Source organism: Dunckerocampus dactyliophorus, chromosome 18 (genome assembly GCF_027744805.1).
Source record: "Dunckerocampus dactyliophorus isolate RoL2022-P2 chromosome 18, RoL_Ddac_1.1, whole genome shotgun sequence".
Lineage (NCBI taxonomy): Eukaryota > Metazoa > Chordata > Actinopteri > Syngnathiformes > Syngnathidae > Dunckerocampus > Dunckerocampus dactyliophorus.
The window spans coordinates 12,722,633-12,747,130 of NC_072836.1; the positions used below are offsets into that span (position 1 = coordinate 12,722,633).

The following is a 24,498-nucleotide window of genomic DNA, read 5'->3' on the forward strand; positions in this document are numbered from 1 at the left end:
AAACCCCATTTGTGTTTATTAAGAAGCCAATTTAAAACAAAAATTGAAGGGCAAGCAACTGTAATTGTAATTTGAAGGCGACCAATATTCATCTCCATGTCTTAAGGCTTAAGTCCATGTTCTGCAAGTTCTCTGTTTCATCTGCAAATGTTTCTTCCCCCTCGAAAACTATTAACACATCTCGCAAATCTTTGCTATAATCACTGTAAACATCCTCTGTCTCGTACGCCGCTTTGTTTGTTTACCTGAGCGATACTAATCCAATGTCGTCACTTCCAGAAAGGCAGAACTGCGAGAGCTAGTTCGTCATGGCTGGTACCATGAACTATGAATGTAATTTTTACAAATTTGCCATTCGTTTTCAAAAATCGAACCATGTAGAACATAATTAAAAACTATGTAATTACAGCATATTTAAGAAAAGTTGATGACTCATGTCAGGGACCTTCCATCCATCTTCTATTCCGTTTATCCTCACTAGGGCCACAGGGGTGTGCTGGAACCTATCCTAGCTGACTTAGGGCGAGACTGGTCGCCAGCCAATCGCAGGGCACATATACAATACATATCCTGTACTGGAATTTCCCCGTGTGGGACTAATAGAGGAATCTTATTTAGACAAACAACCATTCACACTCACCTTCATACCTTTCGACAATTTAGAGTGTCAGTTAGCCTGTGGGAGGAAACAATATATTTTATAGGGAATAATTATAGTTTATGCACACAACAATGCAAAATAATGATAAATGATGAGTGAAATGGATAAAGGAACATTTAACATCACTTTTATACTTGTTGACAAAGACGGTGAGGAGCAGAGAGGGAGGAGGGGAGCCACACCAACAGCAACATCTAAATGTCTTTGATTGTTTATGATCTCTGTTTTATTTGCACCTTTACCTCTTTCACGACATTAGCTTCTTTGGTTTCTTCTTTCTTTACCAGGATGGAACTTACTGCTGATGTGGACCTCCAGTACATCCGGGTGACATTAGCCACATGGACACCACCTTCGGAATTTGTTTTTTAATTCAACGTAACTTTTTTAAAATTTAATAGTAATTCTCACCTTTTTTTTAATCAAACTATTGGCGCTCTCAACTTTCTTTGGCCCCATGGTGGGTTATTACATGGACAGTGAGTCAGCTACACAGTAGTTTGTTTCGTGTCATGCTGTACGATATCTGTCATGGTGCTGCCTGTCACCTGTTATGCTTCCTTGCTGCCTACTATTGTGGTTGTGAGTATTTTTGTGTTTATAGTTACCTGGTTACTCTTACTTTTAGTGTGTTACGTGGCTCTGCCCTCCTTTTAGTTGTACTGTTCCTTACTTTTGCAATTATGGCAACCGTCTGTTGTTTTTCCGAGGCTACATTTTTTAACACCGTGTGTGCTAGTTCTGTTATTAAAACTGTTTAAACACTGTTTGCCTGAGTCTTTGCTTTGGGGTTCAAACTTCTCAGCTTCGCCAAACTGTGACAATAACCGAGACAGTGTATAAAAACCAAACTGCTTGGTCGTGTTACTGTGTACAGTACATGTGTTACTGTGTAAATGTTTTGTTATGGCCTAGTCATGTGGTAATAATATGTTTTCATGTATATACTGCATGTTTACATTTTCACTATAACCTCCACATTATATGCACCACACAGACATCCGAATCCTTGATCTCCTGACTGTGAGGCCGACAATCTAACTAGCCCATCATGCAGCCCAGACCGTATATATTGTGGATCCCGGCATTAATGGCTTCATCCTGGGTTGTGTTGCAAGTCAACAGAGTCAATTGAAGAGAGAAGGGGAAGGTTCAGGAGCTGAATCAATATATAACAATTACCTCAGTCACTTTTATTGCAAATGTTAAATATATTTAAATGTATTAGATACTGCGTGGTACAGCGGGGGGGGTATAAAAGAACTAATTATAGCCTTGCTAATAATAGCTGTAATGCTGGGGATTGGATACTGTGACTCGAAGGGATAGTAAAGTGCAGAGTCAGTGTTAAGAGGATTTTGTGGAGAGATTTAACGGTTACATTGTCCTCTGCAAGGACATCTTCTGTTTTGTCCATTTCAGAATTTGACACTGATCTTGTGAAGGAATGTCAAATCAAGTAGCCTAACATGCATGTTTTTGGGATTTGGGAGGAAGTACCCAGAGAAAAGCCACACGCGCACGGGGAAAACATGCAAACTCCACACAGACATATTCCAACAGAGATTCAAACCCTCGATCTCCAGACTGTGAGCCTGACATGCTAACCACCAGGCTCACCATGTGGCCTACTATTACCGAACAATCCAGAAACAAAAATAAGAATATAAATTAGTTTGTATTTGATTGAGTGAAATAAGTATTTGACCCCCAAGCAAAACGGTGCCTAATTACACTTGTTGGCAAACACAAAGCTCAAACATTTCTTGTAGTTGGTCACCAGGGCTGCACACATCTCATGAGGGATTTTGTTATTACAAAAGTCAATCTAAATTCACCCATCCTCTCATTTGTTCCAAATTAAACCAAAGTAGTCTTGTTCGTAAGTCCTGGGTTTGTGCTGCTCTGTGCCTTTAAAATGATGGATTGTGCTGTCACTGTCATACTGAATGAAGCCAAATTAATCATATTATTTGCTGCTGTGTTGGTGCTGTTTTGTGCCATTAAAAATGATAAGTTGTGCTATTTTAGTTATTACAAAGGTCAAGGTAAGGTCACCAAGCGGCAAGTTCACCATTTGCTCCAAATTAGTAGCACCTAGTCTCGTTAGTGAGTGCTAGGTTTGTAGCTTTAAAATGATTGATTGTGCTGCTGCAGTATGCAGTGGTGGAGGTGCATTTCATACCTGAGCCTTCAGTGGGGACCTAAGTGACCCAATCCACCTCTTAATACAGACATTATCATCACAACTATACAAACCATCAATAATATACAAAAACGCAATATAACATTACAGCAGGGGTGTCCAAACTATTTCCACTGAGGGCCGCATACAAAAAAATCAAAAGATGCAGGGGCCACTTTTACATTTTTTTTAAACCAACCCAAACAAAATATTTTATATATTCTGTATATAAAAATATAAATATAAATATTATATAAATATATTTATTCATTTTTATCAGTGACAAAGCATATTATTGTTATTATTATTATTATTATTATGGACTGTTTCTCCTTACATTACTTTTTTGCTGTTTTCTTTTCTTTTTTTTTTTTTTTTTACAAATACTAACGTTCTACTTGTACATTTTTCTCTCATACTAATATGACTTATTCTCAAAATAATTTGACTTTATTATCATAACATTATAGCATTTACCCAACGTAATTTTCCTAAAATTTCAAATTCATTCTTTCTTTTTTTTTTTTCTTATATTACAACTTATATTACAACTTTAATAAAATTACTGCTTTTTTCCCCCCATTTACATTTCATTGTTTAATTGTATTTTTAGAATGTGCCAAGGGCCAATAAAAAAGCAGTCGTGGGCCGTAAATGGCCCCCGGGTCGCACTTTGGACACCCCAACAACCATTATTGCTAAAGCAAGAAACTAGTTAAACCTTTATTTTCGAATACATTGTCTCTAAACAACTCTAAACAACAAACCTCTGCACTACAACATCATCTTGAACAGTTCAGAATCAATATTTATCTAATAACATGACAAAAACATAACATTTTAAATAAAATACCACTCACTCACCACTCTTCCTCACCTGCCCCCACTGATTGTACATCACTTCATATCACAGACTTGACATTTATAGAAATCATACCTGTCAACATCTGCATTCTCGTCTTTCGGTCTTTCCACCAAATTTTTTAAGTCATGTTATTTTAACGTGCTTTTATTTTGAAGGGAGCTATCTTACGCCGATGTTGCCAGAGTGTTACCGAACTGACCAGAAGCCGTGCTTCTTTATTTGTTTTTTTTCGTGAAAGTTATAAATAGATATAAATACGTGAGCTATTAAAACGGGAGGGAAAGAAGAGCAAAATACTGTAGTTTCCCTGTGAAAACGGGATGACTGACAGTTTTCTTTAGTCATAGTGAAAAAATGTGTAAATGGTTCATTACTGGCCTCTTGTGGAATAAATTGGTTATACCTGGTCTTGTCTGGCCGAGCTTGTTTTTTTTTTTACTTTCCTGAGAGTTTATTTTGTTAATGGTTGACATGTACAGAGAACGCAACACATGTAAAACTTGTACAATGTATTGTACTTGTATTAATGTATTTACTTTTATTTATTTAAATTTTATTTAGTTTATTTGTATTGTTTTGCTTTTCTCGGTGACAGTGTCTGTGGAAACGTAATCCATTTCTTACTAATTAGTTGAGAACAGTAGTAACTGTGAACAGGCAAATGTCAAAAGAAGTAAGACGATAAATGTTGACTTTGACAGAAGATGAGCCTTCTCGACATCCGTAGTAAGGATTCTTCTTCTCCAGACCGTCATACCAGCCACTGCTGGATTGCTCTTCTGAGTACATTCGTATTGGAATTATCCTAATAGCATCGTAAAAGGCATATACCTTAAAATGCCTTTGCCTGTGCAGGTCTTTAACTTTCAGGTAAGTTTAATCCTGTTTGCTTCGATTGCAACTGCAAACCGAGGTTAGCAACGAAACCAATCGAATAACGCATTGGCTAGCTAGCTGGCTAGGCTAAGATACAACAATCGAGCCATTTACTGTCCAATCAAAACCCAAAAGCACAAGCGCTGTAAGTTATTACAGCAAACACATTGGGTAATTGCGAACTTGTTTGTTTGGTTCAATAAATATTTTCAAAGTATCAGCGATCGTTAATACAAGAGAGTCACAACGAGTGACCTAATTGTTGTCACAGCTACTCGGTGCTCTCAGCTACTCACACTATTATTCCCGTGAAATACAACACATATTAATATATAAAGGAAATATACATGTACTATTTCATTTGAAACACATAACTTGTAAATTATGCTGTAAACGGTTAGCTTAAGCAAGGCCTCAAGTGGCTAACAACATGACGGTGGAACATTTTCAGGATGGAGTAACAGTGGAAAACGTGGTACTCCAAATAGCTGACTCTTGCAGAGGTACCACTAGTTGAACTTGCTAAATGTTCGGACAATGTATTTGATATAACGAAGAACAATTTGTTTACGTCTGTGTAACCATAGTTCGCAATGACAACTTCCTGTTGTTAGCAGCTTGTCACTTCAGCTTTATATATCAAGCCTGCATTGCAAATGACATCATTTGCAAAAACAGTGCTCCCGGATAAAACTGATATTGTTCACTCACTGCTTGAAACAAATTGAACAGCTCTGTTGTGCATTTTAACATTAAAAGTCCAAATATCCAGAACATCATAGTGCTGCACATAAGTGCAAAGCAAACGTTATAGTAATTAAAACCTTACATCATTCTGAGACTAGACAGTGTTTCCCATACATTCATACTTGTGGCCCGCCATAAATACATTTGGGCCGCCACATAAAGGTTTGATGCAACTTAAAAAAAAAAAAACTCTGCGCTATCTGCTGGCCGTCGCCAGCAGATGTGGTCATAGGACAGTTTATGTGGCTTATGTTGCAACTTTGTACAGTCGATTGCATTGCAACTCTGCATAGTAAGATGCACTTTAGCTTGCTTAAGGAAGGTACTCATCAATTTGCAAGTGAAAGCCAACAACTGCATTGACCACACAGTGCAAACAGACATGGTCACGAAACAGGTTACTTACTACACACAACAATGAATGACTAAGCACGAACAACAAACATGTAAGCAACTGTTATTAACAAAGTGTTTGTAAGGCATGTTGGCTACTCCAGTCACAACTCCTCGATTCTGCAGTATTATATATTAGATGTACAATGACGACATGTCTATTATATTCCAAATCTTTGCACACTTAAAGCCTAGGGCACATCATGAATGGCTGTTTTAAATCGCTTGTGTTTGTTATATATAGTCTATTGTTGCACGAAATAAAATCAACAAGGGCTGCAGCTATCGAATATTTTAGTAATCGAGTATTCCACTGAATGTTTTTTCTATTATTTGAGTAATCAGAAAAAAACAAATTTTTGGTCGGGTAAATAACAATAATAAATACACAAGAGAAAGTAAAACATTTCACTAAATAATGAACGACCAGTTGGTTGAATGTTTTTAGATAATCAAGGAGGAGGAGGAGGAGGAGATGATGCAACACATAAGATGTGCTGTTTTGGTATCTAAGTGCCAAACGGATACACGTCGTGGTGTTCAACTTGCTGTTTTTTCCCTTCTCTTTTATTGCCCACTCGCTTTCTCTCACCTCTTCAATCTTCCTTCTCCTTCAAACATCCGCTTCCTTCTTCGTACTCGAATTATTCGAGGAACCATTGCACCCCTAAAAGCAACGCTTGCAAGTTAATAACGTTGTGTTTTGTTAAATAAGGTTTACACATTTTTTATGACACAAACCAAAAAGCTCACTTTTACTCGTCCACACACAAACGCTGAATTTTGTGTCTTGGCCAATTATGTAAATTAGATGATGACATCATCTACACCGCTGCCCTGCAACCCACCACCACAGATGCATTGCAGTTCTGTGAGAAACACTGCTAGAGAGCTGTTTTGTATTATTATTATTATTTTTTTTAATCACTTTTTAAGCTTTATTTCTTGTTGGTTTACGTAATTGCAAATAATTCAGGTTTTACCTTTTTGCATTTTATTTGAAAACTGCTAAGTAGTTTGTACTTTTAAGTGTCTGACATTTATTAAATATGGGCTCACATATTGTTATAAAAATGTCAAACGAATGATTGTGTGGCTTGCACATTTCTCATAGGGGGCTGTGGAACCCATGCAGATTGATGCAGACCCCCAGGAGGACCAGCAGAATGCTCCAGACACCAACTACATAGTGGAGAACCCAACACTGGTATGGACCACAAAATGCAACATTTTCATTAGGGCTGAGAATCCCAGGGTACCTCACAATACGATACCATACGCGATACATCGTTCACAATAAGGATAATATCTCGATAGGGTGAAACAAAACCAAAAGAAAAAGATTGTTATAGTTTAGAATTGCAGTCTAAAGCTGGGGTAGGCTCCATCTTACCCATGACTCTAATGAGGACAATTTTAAAGTAATTTAAAAGTAATTTAAAGTATTTTAAAGTAATTCAGAAAACGCAACATCTCATGTCTCGCAAGTAGATCAAATCTAGAAGCATAACAAAAATAAATACAGTGGCTTGAAAAAGTATTCATACCCCTTGAACTTTCCCACATTTTGTCACGTTCCGACCACAAACATAAATATATTTTATTGGCATTTTAGATGAAAGATCAACACAAAGCGACACACAATTGTGAAGTAGAAGGAAAATTGTACATGACTTTCAAATTTTTTTAAAAATAAAAAACTGAAAAATGTGGCTTGCAAAAGTATTCAGCCCCCTTTTCTCTGAGTGCAACCAGTTGCCTTCAGAGGTTGCCTGATGATTGCTAAATGATCAGCTGTTGACCTAATGATCAAATGGAGTCCACCTGTGTGTAATCTAACCTTAGTATAAATACAGCTCTTCTGTGACGGCCTCAGAGGTTTGCTAAGAGGACACTGGTCAGTGAACAGCATCAGGAAGTCCAAGGAACACACTAAACAGGTCAGGGATAAAGTTGTAGAGAAGTTTAAAGCAGGGTTAGGATATAAAAAGATTTCCCAAGCTTTGAACATCTCACGGAGCACTGTTCAATCCATCATCAAGAAATGGAAAGGGTATGGCACAACTGCAAACCTACCAAGACATGGCCGTCCACCGAAACTTACGTGCCCAAGAAGGAGAGCACTGATCAGAGATGCAGCCAAGACGCCCACGGTAACTCTGGAGGAGCTGCAGAGATCTACAGCTCAGGTGGGGGAGTCTGTCCATAGGACAACAATTAGTCGTGCACTGCACAAATCTGGCCTTGATGGAAGAGTGGCAAGAAGAAAGCCATTGTTGAAAGAAAGCCATAAGAAGTCTCGTTTGCAGTTTGCCAGAAGCCATGTGGGGGACACAGCAAACGTGTGGAAGAAGGTGCTGTGGTCAGATGAGACCAAAGTGGAACTTTTTGGCCTAACTGCAGAACATTATGTGTGGCGGAAACCTAACACTGCACATGACTCTCAACACACCATCCCCACTGTCAAACATGGTGGTGGCAGCATCATGTTGTGGGGCTGCTTTTCTTCAGCAGGGACAGGGAAGCTGGTCAGAGTTGATGGGAAGATGGATGGAGCCAAATACAGGACAATCTTGGAAGAAAACCTGCTGGAATCTGCAAAAGACTTGAGAATGGGGGGGAGGTTCACCTTCCAGCAGGACATCGACCCTCAACATAAAGCCAGAGCTACAATGGAATGGTTTCAAACAAAAGGTGTTAGAATGGCCCAGTCAAAGTCCAGACCTAAATCCAATCGAGAATCTGTGGCAAGATCTGAAAACTGCTGTTCACAAACGCTCTCCATCTAATCTTGCTGAGCTTGAGCTGTTCTGCAAAGAAGAATGGGCAAAAATTCCAGTCTCGAGATGTGCAAAGCTGGTAGACATACCCCAAAAGACTTGCAGCTGTAATTTCAGCGAGAGGTGGTTCCACCAAGTATTGACACTGGGGGGCTGAATACTTTTGCACGCGACATTTTTCAGTTTTTTTATTTTTAAAACAATTTGAAAGTCATGGACAATTTTCCTTCTACTTCACAATTGTGTGTCGCTTTGTGTTGATCTTTCATCTAAAATGCCAATAAAATATATTTATGTTTGTGGTCGGAACGTGACAAAATGTGGGAAAGTTCAAGGGGTATGAATACTTTTTCAAGCTACTGTACTTAGTGTACTACCGTAGTAGTGACGTAATCATCGGAAAGAGACAGGCAACGACCTGGATAAAGTTGAGCAGCTTGACTACGTTTGACAATAAAGACGTGAACTAAACACGTGTTTTTTGGTTAGCACATCATTTAGCGTTTGAATGTAAAAATCAACATTTCTCTTACGAGGTATAGTTTTCTCCACAAGCGCAGTGACGAACGAGGTGGCTTTGTCACGTGTCGTAGTTTTGTGAGACACTTCTTACCAAAGTCACGGCTTTACGTCCAGTGTTGCCTCAGCCACGCCGTAAAAGCCAAACTGAGTCCACACTTTGCTGGCACATCTCTCCCTTTTAACTTCACCGCCTGAGTCCGCCATAGGGTGGCCTATGTTTGTTTTTTCTTCTTTTGCTCTCTTTTCTTCTTCTCTGACTCCCCCCCCCCAATTTTCTTCTATTCTCGCGAGGAGCTACTCCCGGATGACATGTAAAACGGTGACTCGCTGAGGTGGAACGGTAGAAGACGTTTATAGCGGCTGTATTTTAATAAGAATGAACACAATGTATTGATAATCCATCGGATGGTTAAATATGGCAATAGTTCGATATTTTGTCACACTCCTAATATTCAACATGGCACACAAGTGAATTGCATTTCCTAGTTGATCTTTTAGAATATGAATTTAGTTGTAAATGATTCGTAAGATTTCACGCTCATGAAAGAGAAATTCAAAATCAGACCGGATAGGACCTACAAAACAATATTTGTGGGTGTTCATGGAGACTGGCAATTATATTCACTCATATTTGACCTCTTTTGCTTCCTCTTTAGGACTTGGAACAATATGCGACCAGTTACAGTGGACTAATGCGTATCGAGAGACTCCAGTTCATCGCAGAGCATTGCCCACAGCTCAGAGTGGAAGCCCTGAAGATGGCTCTTACCTTTGTCCAGAGGACTTTCAATGTTGACGCTTACGAAGAGGTCCACCGCAAACTTACTGATGCCACACGGTATTATAATATTCATCCCTTAAGTAACATTGAAGTGCTAGCTTTGGAATGCACCTCGTTGGTACAACTGTTTGGCAAATTGATATTAAGGGGAAGCTTGGATTAAGTGGTAGAGTGATCCTCATTTCTCGTGATGCAGTGTCTTTAGTCGAACGAATGAGCGATTAACTTTCCATCCGTGATTATGGCAGCATACACCGTTGTCATTGCATGGACATGTCCTTTAGGTAGCATTGCAAACATAAACTGTACTACCTTGAAGGTAGAAAGAAGGTACAGCATATCCCCCCCGTTCACTGGGGTCACATTCCGAGACTACCTGCCAGTAGTGGGGAAAAATGCGAGTAATTGAGACGCCCATAAAAATATCTATTTTTGACACTTGAATAAAGTCTGGATTAGGCTGCTGAGTGGAGGCGCCACTTGCTCCTCTCCCTCCAAACCCTCCTTGGTTGCTCATTATAACGCATTTGTTCATCAATATAGTGATATATTAGATACACAATAATGTGTACATTATCTTTAAAATCAGGGCACATACTTACATGGAGCCCAGGAAACGTCATGAATGTTTTTGTTGTTTTTTTTTATCGCCCGTGTGTGTTATAAAGTGCGCGCATGCACGTAATGAAACCAACACCCGTAAATCAGTACCCTTTGTGTCCTGTGTTAAATAACGTTTAAAAACACAAGATAATGTCACACATTTCTTATGACACAAACCAAAATGCTCCATTTTGCCCGTCCGTTTTACCCTTCTAAATTATCCGGATTTGTGTAGACATGGCCTCAAAGCACTCATGCATGAACATTATGCAAATGAGATAATGACGCCCACGCCACTCAACAAAAATATAAACGCAACACTTTTTTTTTTTTGATGAATTCAAAGATCTAACACTTTATCCACAAACACAATTTCACCATTTCTCTCAAATATTGTTCACAAATCGGTCCAAATCTGTGATAATCCATAATCCATAATCTGAGATAATCCATCCCACCTCACAGGTGTGCCATATCAAGATGCTGATTAGACACCATGATAAGTGCACAGGTGTGCCTTAGTCTGCCCACAATAAAAGGCCACTCTAAAATGTGCAGTTTCATCACACAGCACAATGCCACAGATGTTGCAAGATTTGAGGGAGCGTGCAATTGGCATGCTGACAGCAGGAATGTCAACCAGAGCTGTTGCCCGTGTATTGAGTGCTTATTTCTCTACCATAAGCCGTCTCCAAAGGCGTTTCAGAGAATTTGACAGTACATCCAACCAGCCTCACAACCACGTGTAACCACACCAGCCCAGGACCTCCACATCCAGCATGTTCACCTCCAAGATTGTCTAAGACCAGCCACTCGGACAGCTGCTGAAACAATCGGTTTGCATAACTAAAGAATTTCTTCACAAACTGTCAAACCGTCTCAGAGAAGCTCATCTGCATGGTCGTCCTCATCGGGGTCTCGACTTGACTCCAGTTCGTCGTCGTAAACGACTTGAGTGGGCAAATGCTCACATTCGATGGCGTCTGGCACGTTGGAGAGGTGTCCTCTTCACGGATGAATCCCGGTTTACACTATTCAGGGAAGATGGCAGACAGCGTGTGTTTCCTGATATTGCCATCATTGGGGGTGGCTACATCGATCACAATGGCTGTCCTCTGCTGCTTATCCATGATCATGATGTCCGGTTGGTTGGCCACAACCATCTTATCTGTCTGTATTCGGAAGTCCCACAGAATCTTAGCCCTCTCATTTTCCACCACCTTGGGAGGTGTTTCCCATTGCGATCTAGGGGTCTCCAGTCCATATTCTGCACAGATGTTTCTATACACTATACCGGCGTAGTACGTATATACACCTACTGTTTTTGACTGTTGTTCTCTGAGTAATGTCACTTGAGCAAGCCTTTTCTACATTCGACACTGCAAAATAATTTTGGGATCGGCCAATATGGCCATGGCCATTGTCTTGTATCGGAAGTGAACAAGTTGTATCGGGACACCCCTACCCAACAGTACATTCATGCACGTAATAAAGACCAGTCAATTATGCAATCACTTATGCTGTTTTTCCCAATTTTCTACTTTGGTAATTGTATTTTTAGAATGTCCCACAGGCCAATAAAAAATGAGCTGCGGGCAGGAAAAGGCCCCTCGAGCCGCACTTTGGATACCTGTGCTTTAATCATCCCGTAATGAACATGCACATCTAGCAGACTAATGGAGTTCAGGTTGCTATGAAAGAGTGAACATTCCGGACTTTATTATTTAGCAACAAATTACAGTATAAAACATTTTCTTTCAGGGAAGTCCCGGCTGTACCAGAGCCGGCTCCTGAGGGTGCGGCTGTCCCTCCTCCTCTTGACTCAGCATGGGCGGAGTCCACTAGGAAGAAGGCTCTGCTTAAACTGGAGAAACTAGACACTGATCTGAAGAATTACAAGGGGAACTCAATTAAAGAGAGTATCAGGTATGCAGGTATCCTACCCCCTCTTTTTATCCCATCAATTGTTAATACATATGTTCACTTCCTGTATTCTAAATTATTCTAAGTATTATTATTATTATTATTATTATTACTATCATCCATCATCCCTGTTTTTTTTTTGTTTTTTTTTTTTAAAAAAAAAAGGTAAGTTCTTCTTCTTTCCCTTGCTAATGTCTGGATCCACTTCTGCTGTCTTTGTCTTTGCTGTGTTGTACTGTGAATGTCATTCAATGTATGTATATGTGGGTTCCTAATTCCAGTACTTTGTTGAGCAGGCCCTTGTAACGATGATATCGAAAGTCAAATGTTATTGAATGTAATCCTTCTAGACCTTGTAGTCACGGTGATATGATCTGTAATGTATCCAGGTTGTTGATATCTTTGACAACGAGCACTCTTGCTTCTGCTGGTCATGTGATAACATATTTTAACCGATGTATGACTGTTACAAATACCACTAATTGTGTGTTTTTTTTCCCCCCTTGCTTATCCTTCTTAGGAGAGGACACGATGACTTGGGAGACCATTACCTGGACTGTGGTGATCTGAGTAATGCCCTCAAATGCTACTCCCGAGCCAGAGACTACTGCACCAGTGCTAAACATGTCATTAACATGTGTCTGAATGTAATCAAGGTAGAGACAAATTGCACAGCACTCAGCTCCATCTTTTATGCAAGACACGTTATAAACTAGGAGTCATAGTTAAGAATCATGTGTGACACCTACATTTGGTATGGTTTTTACAAGTATGATCTATTCTCATTGATGTACTACTGATTGATAGTCTACCAGTATATGAGTTTTGTATTTCTTATTGCCACAGGTTAGTGTTTATCTCCAGAACTGGTCCCACGTACTAAGCTATGTCAATAAGGCAGAATCCACGCCAGAAATTGCAGAGGTGAGCGTCATTCATTATTAGTTAGATATGTTATCAAATATGACACTATTTTTCGGACAGTGTGGACACTCCATCTGCAGCATGGGGGCAGATGACGTCATCGTCTAATTGTCCATTATGCATGTCGCTTTAGTGCTTTGAGACCATGTCCACATGATACGGATATTTTAAAACCACGTATTTACATATCGGCGTGTCATGAGATTAAAACATGATGAGATTTCTCACTTGGAGAAAATCTGTGTCACGAGAATAGGGCAGGCGGAAGCCAATTAGATTGTGAGCTACAGTATGTCATCGTCACTATGACTGATAATACAGTAATATGGAAGTGGCAGCGTGCAAGGCATTACTGGAACCGCACATTAAGTGCTTAACGCACACTATAGATCTTGCAATTCAACCCAACTCAGAGTTTGCAGCATCAGCGAGTGACGTGTGTCTGTTTTTTCCTTTGTTGAACATTCTGGGGGAACCAAAAATGGCTAGGAGCTGTAATTCTACATTTGATCAAAGTTACTTAGATTTGTCAGATCAAAACGTAGCTTTTCAGACTTGCCTGCACCTTTTAAACACTGATTGGCTCTATTTACACTTGTTACATTTGGCTGAGCAAGCTTTACAAGCACCAGCGATCATTGCTTCATAACACACCTCATACGTAGAAGAGATCCGTATTGACAATTTAGTGACATGGTCGCTATATTTAACGAGTAGTGGTGTTAAAAGTGAAATGTAAGTGTCCGCCGCACACACCTATGCCTCAGCACCTCTGCACTCCCGCTCAGGCGAGCAGAGGTGTCCCTGCACCTCCAATTGCACATAAGTATGAAAGCTGAAAGCTGCATAAACCCCTCTACAATGCAACGACAGAGCCAAGAAGGCAGAGCTTGGACACACTCCTCCGTCACCTAGCAACTCCTCGCCTTCCTGGCGAAACCAAGACTGTTGTAGCTTTTTTTTTTTCAGGCTTCTGATTGACCAAACTGCATATGGCATCCAATATGTGTGTTTTTATGTGTGCAAATAGGGTTTGTTAAGAAGCGATGCCATCTTCTGTACAGAGTTGTTACTACAAGCTATACCTGAGTGGGTAGCCAAATCTATTTTTTTTTTTTTTTTTTTTTTAAAAAGGTAGTGCCAGATCTGTTTGCCACAAATAAATAAATGCATAGGAAACACTTTAATGTAAAATGGATTATACCAGTATAAATGAACCATGGCAAGCCAAACAACAAGCTATTGTGTTATTGCCCCAAAATATTTAACTCCTTGTCAGAAATTACCCTTAAATACATTCAAGTAGTAAGGCGATGTCTGTTGTGCTGATGCACCAGATTGATTACAAATTAATTTGTTTTGCAAATCCGACTGTAAAAGGGACAGACCATTTGAAATCTTGGACTGTGATTGGATAAGCAGTCTATGTGTCACACTAAAATAAGTGGGTGGGCGCAACAAATGACTCTTTTTTTTTTTTTTTCTCTTCTTGTAGCAAAGAGGAGAGCGAGACAGCCAAAATCAAGCAGTTCTCACCAAATTAAAGTGTGCTGCAGGTAAGAAAATAATATACATTTTATGTTTTTCAATATTTGTTGGGAGACACATGAGTTGGTGTTCCACATGCTTACCTTGTAATGTTTTCCAGGCCTGGCGGAGCTGGCCTCTCGAAAATATAAACCGGCTGCCAAATGCTTCCTGCAGGCTTCTTTTGACCACTGTGACTGTCCAGAGGTAAATCATGTCCAGTTGTGGTTGGTTTCGTCTACCTGACAAACATGCACAGTGGAACCTCTCTTTTCGTACGCCGCCGTTTTTGTAGGATTCGGTTTTATTGCCAAAAATGTGTCTCTGATTTTGAATACTGTCTCGGTTATCGTATGGCCAAACACTGGCCTAACAAAGCATCGATGCATTGGTGACACAGCCTCTGTGAAGAAGGGATAGTAGTTCTGTTAGAGTTGGGACACTAGAAACAAATTCCTGACAGGGAGTCCTTAAAACATCTTTTACTGCACGTGTGTGTTTTTTTGTCTATTTGGTTTATTTGTTCATAGAATCCACACAGAACAATGAACTCCGTTTCTGTTTCATTTCTTCCTCCTAATAATAAGCAAGTGCGTCCTGTGCTGAAGAGGCATTCAAGCACTGCGTGTTTCTGAGTGTTCTGTGTCATGTGGGCTGTGGCTCCGGGAGTATGGGATTGGTGGCGTGCTACTACGTGCCATTCGGTCCTTGTACAACCGGAGCAGGAGCCTGGTTTGCATTGCCAGCATTAAGTCTGTTTCGAGTGAACATTGGCCTCCGCCAAGGCTGCCCTTTCTCATCAATTTTGTTCATCATTTTCATGGACTGAATTTCTAGGCGCAGCCAAGGTGTCGAGGGGGCTTAGGATTTCGTCTCTGCTATTTGCAGACGATGTGGTTCTGATGGCCTCACCTTGAGCGTTTAATGGGGCGTTTTGCAGCTGAAATGTGAAGCTTCTGGGATGAGACTCAGCACCTCCAAATCCGAGGCCTTGATTCTCAGTTGGAAAAGGGTGGATTGCATCCTCTGGGTTGGGAATGAGGTCCTGCCCCAGGTGGAGGACTTCAAGTATCTCAAGGTCTTGTCACGAGTGAGGGAAGGTTTGGAGCGTGAGGTCGACAGGCAAATCTGCGCAGTGTCTGCAGTAAAGCGGTTGCTGTACCGGACCATCGTGGCCAATTTATTGGCCGATCTATGTTCCCACCCTCACCTATGGTCATGAGGTTGTGACCGAAAGAACGAGAGGGCGCATACAAGCGGCTGAAGTGAGTTTCCTCCATAGGGTGGCTGGACTCACCCTAAGAGATACAGTGAAGAGCTCACTCATCCGGGAGTAGAGCCGCTGCTCCTTCACATCGAGAGGAACCAGTTGAGGTGGCTCGGGCATCTAGGAACACCTCTCTGGTGAGGTGTTCCAGGCATGCCCAGCAGGGAGAAGGCCCCGGGGCAGACCTAGGACATGCTGGAGGGATTAAATCTCGCAGCTGGCCTGGGAACGCCTTGGTGTCCTCCCGGTGGAACTGGAAGAGGTGGCCGGGAACTGGGAAGTCTGGGCTTCCCTACTGAGACTGCTGCCCTCGATACCCGAACCCGGATAAGCAGAGGAAAGTGAATGGATGGATAGATGGACATAACAGATAGTGAGTCGGGTCAGTGTGTGTAATGATGATTGTACCTGTTGCTGAATTTTCCAATAAGCTTTAAGTGAGCAAGTATAAAGCTTAACCCTTGAACGTTAAGTGTGTAACGGACTAGAATGAAAGGGGGTCGGTGTAGCTCCCCTTCCGTCCCCTCCCTTTCTCCCTCCACTCATCACTGTTTTCACCAACAAGTCTTCAATAAAGGTAAAAGTGATGTTAAAAGTTAATTTATCCATTTCATTTGTCATTTATATGTATTTTATGTTGTGTTCTGCATGTAAAACAGCATGCAAAAAACGAATAATTCTTTAAATAATTCTCAAATAATAATTAGTTCCTATTTATGGGTGTCTGGAATGGATCTGATTATCATTATTTTTTCTATGAAAAAAAATGTACATGTCAGTTTCCATCTGACCTTTTGGAATGGATTAATGACGAAACAGAGGTCCTACTTTAGTAGGGCCAGGCGGTAACGGAGGGACACTTTTGCTGTATTTTGCCAAAGTACTCCTGTTCCATCCAAGACTGAGGAATACAACAACTGGTACTGTATAGAGGCTGCCTTAGACTATAACATTAGGGGGAAAAGTTTGAGGGCAAATGATTTCTGAGGGGGGCCACACGGTGGTCTAGTGGTTAGCATGTTGGCCAACACAGTAACAGCCTGGAGATCGGGAAGACCTGGGTTTGATTCTCCCTTGGGCATTTCTGTGTGGAGTTTGCATGATCTTCCCGTGTGTGTGGGGGTTTTCTCCGGTTTCCTCCCACATTCCAAAAACATGCATGTTAGGTTAATTGGTGACTCTAAATTGTCCATAGGTATGAATGTGAGTGTGAATGGTTGTTTATCTATATGTGCCCTGCGATTGGCTGGCGACCAGTCCAGGGTGTACCCCGCCTGTCGCCCGAAGTCAGCTGGGATAGGCTCCAGCATGCCCCCGCGGCCCTAATGAGGAGAAGCGGTATAGAAAATGGATGGATGGATGAATTTCTGAGGGGTAAAATTGACAGAAAACAGGCCGGTAACGGAGGGACACAAAATTAACATCTGTTTTCAATCCTTTTTTCAAAGATTCATATTTTACGGTTCCTGAGGTGAAAATGGTTTTCTTTTTCTTTCATACTGTAGTTAAATCCCTTAATTATGAACTTGCAAAATGGCAGACCATTTATGCAGCTCAATTTTTGTTGGGTGGGGTTTCATGTGAGATGTCCGTGGTAACGGAGGGACATTGACGAATGATAACAGAGGGACACATTTCTGCTCATCTATCCTGGCAGCCTTTATACATCACATACCAGTTGTTTGTAATCCATTTATCTTTGTAAATGTATTTTGGCAACCATAGAACACTTTTTCACTTAGTTTCAAGGGTTTTTTGCAGGTTGCTGAACCACCACTTTACAACAACTGATGAAAATGGATGAAAAGTGAAAAAATGTTCCAATGTTACATAAAATCTGTAAAGATGAACACTTACCGCGGTAATTAATATCAGGATTTTATTCAAAGTCTTCTCTTAACTCAATAATTACAAGCATCTTAGGCTCTGTTAACCTCCCCTTGGCCTGGCCCAGTAGTACATTTATCATTATTGGCTTGAGATGAGGAACCAGAAAAGAGCCTCCATGCACTCGTGTCTTGTTCTTGAGTTCCTTTTTTTTTAAATTTCCCTTTACAAACATGGACGTCATGCCAATTGGATGTAAGGGCTTCGTTGACCACTGGATGTTTGTGTGAATGTTTCTTTTCAGCTTTTGTCACCCAGTAATGTAGCAGTTTACGGAGGTTTATGTGCATTGGCCACATTTGACAGACAAGAGCTCCAGCGTAATGTCATCTCCAGCAGGTAAGAGGTTACCACCATACCTTTTACATTGTATCAAAGTGTTGTTTCTTTAGTGGTGTCCCATTTAAAAAAATAAAATAAAATAAAATAAAATAAATAAATAATTTAAAAAAAATGAAGAAATGTGGGCGGTCTACTCACTTTTGTGACGTACGGTGTGTTCATCCCTAATATATATATGTGTGTCTATATAAACTCCTTAATTGTTTACTCCCATTTCTTCTTTTTACATTTTGAAGTTCCACTTTAGAACCTTCTTAAGATCCAAAAGTGCAAATTGTAAATTCTTGCAATTTTTGAACTGGTCCTATAATGTACACATATAAATCATTCAATTTAACGCCGAATGTTTTTTTTTTTTTTTTTTGTCCCCAGCTCGTTTAAGTTATTTCTAGAATTAGAACCCCAAATTCGTGACATCATCTTCAAGTTCTACGAGTCCAAGTATGCTTCTTGTCTCAAACTGCTGGACGACATGAAGGTAAGAAGCAGAAGTGGAGATAAATTAAATTGTATGTGAACAACGGTTAATTTTTGGATTAATGCTTATGGTTTATTCCTTCAGGATAACCTTCTTTTGGACATGTACTTGGCCCCACATGTCCGGACGTTGTACAGCCAAATCAGAAACAGAGCTCTCATCCAGGTAACACACATTTTATCTGTGTACGAGGATGTTGAGCCGTGTTAAACCTCATATATGTATTGAATGAATGCTTGTAATGGAAATCAAAGCAAAACTCATTTGAATGATTAAATATCCAAAGTATTTTAATGACTTTGTACTTTCTTGTAGTATTTCAGCCCCTACGTGTCAGCGGACATGACTAAGATGGCACAGGCTTTCAACACTACAGTGGCGGCCCTAGAAGATGAGCTCACACAGCTCATCCTGGAAGGGCTCATCAATGCACGCATTGACTCCCATAGCAAGGTGAAAGCAGTGTTAAAGTCTATTATTATTAATCTATTATTGAAATCATTGAAATCCTATAATCTGACATGTTGACAATAGATTTTGTATGCGAGAGATGTGGACCAGAGAAGCACCACATTTGAGAAGTCGCTCCAAATGGGTAAAGAGTTCCAGAGACGAGCCAAGGCCATGATCCTCAGAGCTGCTGTGCTCCGCAACCAGATCCATGTTAAGGTACAGAAAAACACAGTTTTTGGTATGGCACTTTTCAACTTGGATTCTAGTTAAAGGGATAGTCCGGCTTTTTTGGCATGAAGTTATATGACATCCCCATCAGCAGTGTAGTCCAGCAACAGTGATTTACCCCACACTTGGTCACATGAGCCCAGTTCTGGTCGGATTGAGTGGCTGAGTGGTTAGCATGTTGGCCACACAGTCAGGAGATCGGGAAGACCTCCACCTCTGTGTGGAGTTTGTTCTCCCTGTGTGTGGGTTTTGTCCGGGTACTCAGGTTTCCTCCCACATTCCAAAAATGTTAGGTTAGATATGAGTGTGAGCATGAATAGTTGTTTGTCTATATGTGCCCTGCGATTGTACCCCGCCGAAGTCAGCTGGGTTAGGCTCCAGCATACCCTCGCGACCCTAATGAGGATGAGCGGCATAGAAAAAGGGTGGATGGAGGCAAAGTTGAATAACTTGGCAGCTCTGGGATGAGTAGCCGTGCCAGCTGCAGTGCTTTACATGCCAGCTAGCAGAATAACCGGCATTAAAACATAGACATGGCTCGTGGATCGGACATCTCCATAGGTGAGTTATGCTACTACTATGGGAACCCGATACCGATACTGGATTGGATCGACCCCATCTGTCAGCTAGCCCGAGGGCCATTAAGATACTGTATCAGTACCAGAAGGATTATCGATACTTTTGGTTGACATTTTTCAATTCTGTTTTTTTTTCTGTGTTTGTCATATTGTTCATATTTCATAGTTCAACATTTTTGACATTGTTATATTGTTTATAAACTTAGAACTAATTCCTTTGGACGCATGAGGGATTTTGGGGCAAAAAGCCAAAGAATTTGGATGCGAGCCAATAGTCGTTTTTGCTTTTCACTTATTTTGCACTATTGATTTTATTTTGCTCAAACAATTTATGTCATAAAAGGAAGCAAGGGAGCAAATGTATTATTTTGTTAATATAGTTACATTATCCTATATTCCTGTACAGTCAAACGTCCTTTCACACGTGGGTCATTTTTCCTATTTAAATGAATGGAAATAGAATGGATCCATTCCAGCCCCAGAACCAAGTTATGTTTACCTTTTTGTGTAATGGTTTAGTTATAAAAGAAATATATCAATAACACACTTTATTCTGAAGAAATAACAGAAATAAACACATGGTATGTAATTGTGTGGTACTGTACTCTATTGTGGGTAATTGCTGGCAGGATTAGTGGAGTTTCTCCTGGTGGCCTCTAGGGGGCCCCCACACACTGCAACATCAAGCTCGTTTTCATTTATCCATAACATCTTTTTTTCTCTTATATAATTGGAGGCCTTTGTTTCAAAACAAAGCCTCTCCTTTAGCCTCATCAGCTGCCTTTACTGTCGCTTTGTTCTTAAGAAGAGTAGATGGTAGATTTTGCCAAACCACATGGATCAGAAAGAAGAAGACCATTCACATGTTTGGCTATTATTTCCTTCTTTTTTGAAACAGTAATAAGATGGGGCTTCCCAGTAGCACCAATATCACTTTCACTTTCTTAGGAGCCATACTGAGGGCAAATTATAACAAAACAAAAAAGGAGCATCAAATGATGTTTACACTGTAGGAGAGGAAGTGCAACTGAGTGTTCTGCATAGATGCTGTGACTGTTTGTGAGCCCAAGCAATATTTGTTCAAAAATCTTGTTCGTCAACAGGGTCGTTGGTGAAACGAGGTTTGACAGGATTTGTATACGGTGGACCCCCACACATTCAGCATTCACAGATTCTTAGTCTTAGCGTTGCTCACGAGCGTTCACTCCCTATGCTTTTTATGCGCTCGGCGTTGCTGAGTTTTGGCACTCTGGTGGCGGGCATCGAACAGACGCCCCCGCAAACCCCGTGATTCATGATTGTTCACTTTAAACGGCTACTGTGTCCAGGTCAGGTCATCATGGCGGCACAAATTATTTAACATTTAGGATGTCGGGGGGAAACGTTGAGGAACAGATAAATATTTTAATGATGAATTTATTGAACAACTTGGGAATAATTGTGAAGGTTTACTGACTTATACTACGAGGGAGAAAGGAGGTCTTGATGACAAAGTCCCCCCCTAACTCACTGAGAGCACTCAGATAATAGGCAGGGTTGGCAGAGAAGCCAAGAAGAGACGCTCACGGCAGTCTCATCTTTCGTTTCTGCCCTGTACTGTATTTTGATCAGGAAATTTTTATATAAGAAAGTGTTAAAAATGATTGGAATCATACAGAAAATACATTTATAATACAGTTGAATGTACAAATATTCATAGTTATTTTCTGTTACGACAGTCATCTCTTGCGCTTTGAATTTCACGGCTTCACTCTATCATGGTTTTTGGAAAAAATATAAAATCTTGCTGTTTTGTGGTTGAATAATAAAAAAAAAACAACACACATTTAAATAAATTTTGTGTTTTCTTGCCTGAATTAAACATTATCAAGCATAAAATGGCTAAATGAACTAAAATGAGGCCATCAGAAGACCCATTCAAATTGTGATATGTAGTTTATTACATAGTAGTCATGAGATCTCTTCAGAGACGAACCAACACGATATTTCTCATGTAGAGGAAAGCTGTCTCGCAGGAAGACTGTAAGCTATGGCATCACCACTATGGATGATAATACACGTAAGTGGTAGTCGCGAGGCAGGATTGGAACTGCACATTAACTGCTTCACGCACACTTTAAACCTTGCACTCCTACCTGCACTTGCCATTCCCAGCGACACTCGCTCGCAATGTGTGACTGTTTTTGTGTGACTGTTTCTCGAAGTTGAACAGCTGCCGCGCTGTTGTTTGATCAAACTTACTTAAGATTTGTCGCATCAAAACACGATCATTGTGTAAGACTCCCAGCAAAACAGGTGATGGTAGAGTCCAATTTGGACCTACTTTCTGCCACAGCACTACAAGCATCATGGGAACTGTGATTCCATCCATCCATCTTCTGCTTATCCAAGGTCGGGTCGCGGGGGCAGCATTCTAAGCAAGGAAGCCTTCCCTCTCCCCGGATTCCGAGGCGTTCCCCGGCTAGTTGAGAGACATAGTCTCTCCAAAGTGTCATGGATCTTCCCCAAGGCCTCCTACGGGTCGAACGTTCCCTGAACACCTCACCAGAGAGGCGTCCGGGAGGCATCCAAGATGACCCAGATGCCCGAGCCACCTCATCCGGCTCCTCTTAATGCGGAGGAGCAGCGGTTCTACTCCTGGGTTTTTCCCGGATGACAGTGCTTGTCACCTTATCTCCAAGGCACAGCCACCCTACGGAGAAAACAGATTTCAGCCGCTTGTACCCCTGACCTTGTGCTTTCGATCACTTACCCAAAGCTCATAACCATAGGAGAGGGTATAAACATAAATCCGCTGGTAAATTGAGAGCTTTGCCTTTCAACACAATCCTGCAGCCACCAAACCGGAAACCCTCAACTCCCCGGCTGCCTAGAAATTCTGTCCATAAAAGTAATGAACAGAATTGGTGACAAAGAGCAGCCCTGGTGGGGTCCAACCTTCACTGGAAACTGAGCCAAACTGTGACACCGGTCATACGGGGAACGAATAGCCTGAATTAGGTGGTTCGGTACCCCATATTCATGGAGTACTCCCCACAGAATTCTTTGAGGGACACTGTTGAATGCCTTCTCCAAGTTCACAACACATGTAGCCTGGTTGGGTAAACTGCCATGCATGCCATGCCTAAATGAAGCATTGTCAAGCATAAAAATGGCTAAATGAACTAAAATACAAATACAGCATGAGGAATTAAAAACATTCAAATTGTGAACGTATTATTCTACATTGGTCACAAGGTGTCAATAATTGTTTGGTGAGACAAGCACCAGACTTGATTACCGGAACAGGCTTTTATTGCGGGTTTAAAAATATCTCACAACAGGCAAAATTATGTTAAAAAGCATATATTGAAGATAGTAAACAGGTTTTCTATACAAACATTTCCATACAAAAATATTCCATTTATATAGAAGGAATTCTGCTACATGGAAATTCACTTATCACGATCAGGTCTGGAACCAATTAACTGTGATAATGGTGGTATTACTGTATATTTAAGATCTGCGCTGAACAATGCAGCCTAAGGCGGAGTAGTCGAGCGCAGATCCTCATTGTCAGAATTGATAAAAAATAAATAGAAAATTCTGTATTGTTCGATTCATAGTGCATACCGAAGAGAACATTGCATCGAACAGTTCAATACAGATTCATGTATTTATGCACCTCTAAAGGCGTTATCAACTCATGTTTTTTTTTCACCCTTTGCTGGCGGTCCTGAAACGTTACCCTCCACCGTTTACTTGGTATTGGATCAACACCAAAATTGTCAAATCTCATAAATACTTTTTATTATTAGAATAAGCAGAAGGCCAATGAAAAAAAGGAAAGGTTGCAGGTTGAAAGTGCACAGTTAGGACACCCCTGTTGTAGAAGTTTAGACTCCACCTCCGACACTTCCATGGAAGCCATATTTCTTTGCTATTTCATCTTACTATATGTATTATATATTATGATACACCTGTTTGTTCAGTGATGACGTGTTGAAAGAAAATTAAGCAAAGTGTCTGACTTGTGTCCTCCCCGTCCCTTAGTCTCCACCCAGAGAAGGCAGCCAGGGTGAATTGACGCCAGCCAACAGTCAGACGAGAATGAGCACCAACATGTGAGTCAGCCTTGACTGGAGGGAAGGATCATCCAGCCGTTCTTCAACATCGCTCCCCTCAGTCCACCTCCTAGGTTTTTTGTTGTTGTTGCTGAAGACAGAATATAGAGCACACAATTTGAAGACTTTAAACTTCTGGATTGATCTTTTTTTTTTTTTTACGAAAATGTGTGCAGATAAAAACTCAGCACTTGCGCCGTTATTGGTTGGAGGTGCACTTTGCTCCGCTTGCTCGTTATAAAGGACTCATGAACACAAACAATGTTTTAAAATAAAACGCCTTCCAAAACATCATGTTTTCATTTGGTCATGCATTTTGTACCACATAACCCATGCAGTCACTGCCACAATTTTAATTGACTTTCAATAAATGAA

General features: G+C 40.7%; 1 protein-coding gene across 1 annotated transcript; it reads left to right on the plus strand.

Moving 5' to 3' along the window:
* The first annotated feature begins 4,422 nt into the window (after positions 1-4,422).
* On the plus strand, positions 4,423-24,481 carry gps1 (G protein pathway suppressor 1). The gene is made up of 14 exons (XM_054760249.1): positions 4,423-4,581; positions 6,842-6,934; positions 9,686-9,867; positions 12,175-12,339; positions 12,857-12,992; positions 13,183-13,260; positions 14,756-14,816; positions 14,909-14,994; positions 18,186-18,280; positions 18,656-18,761; positions 18,846-18,926; positions 19,077-19,214; positions 19,296-19,430; positions 24,053-24,481. The coding sequence occupies exons 1-14, from the start codon at positions 4,549-4,551 to the stop codon at positions 24,125-24,127; spliced, it is 1,464 nt and encodes a 487-aa protein (XP_054616224.1). The 5' UTR covers positions 4,423-4,548; the 3' UTR covers positions 24,128-24,481.
* The last annotated feature ends 17 nt before the right edge of the window (positions 24,482-24,498 follow it).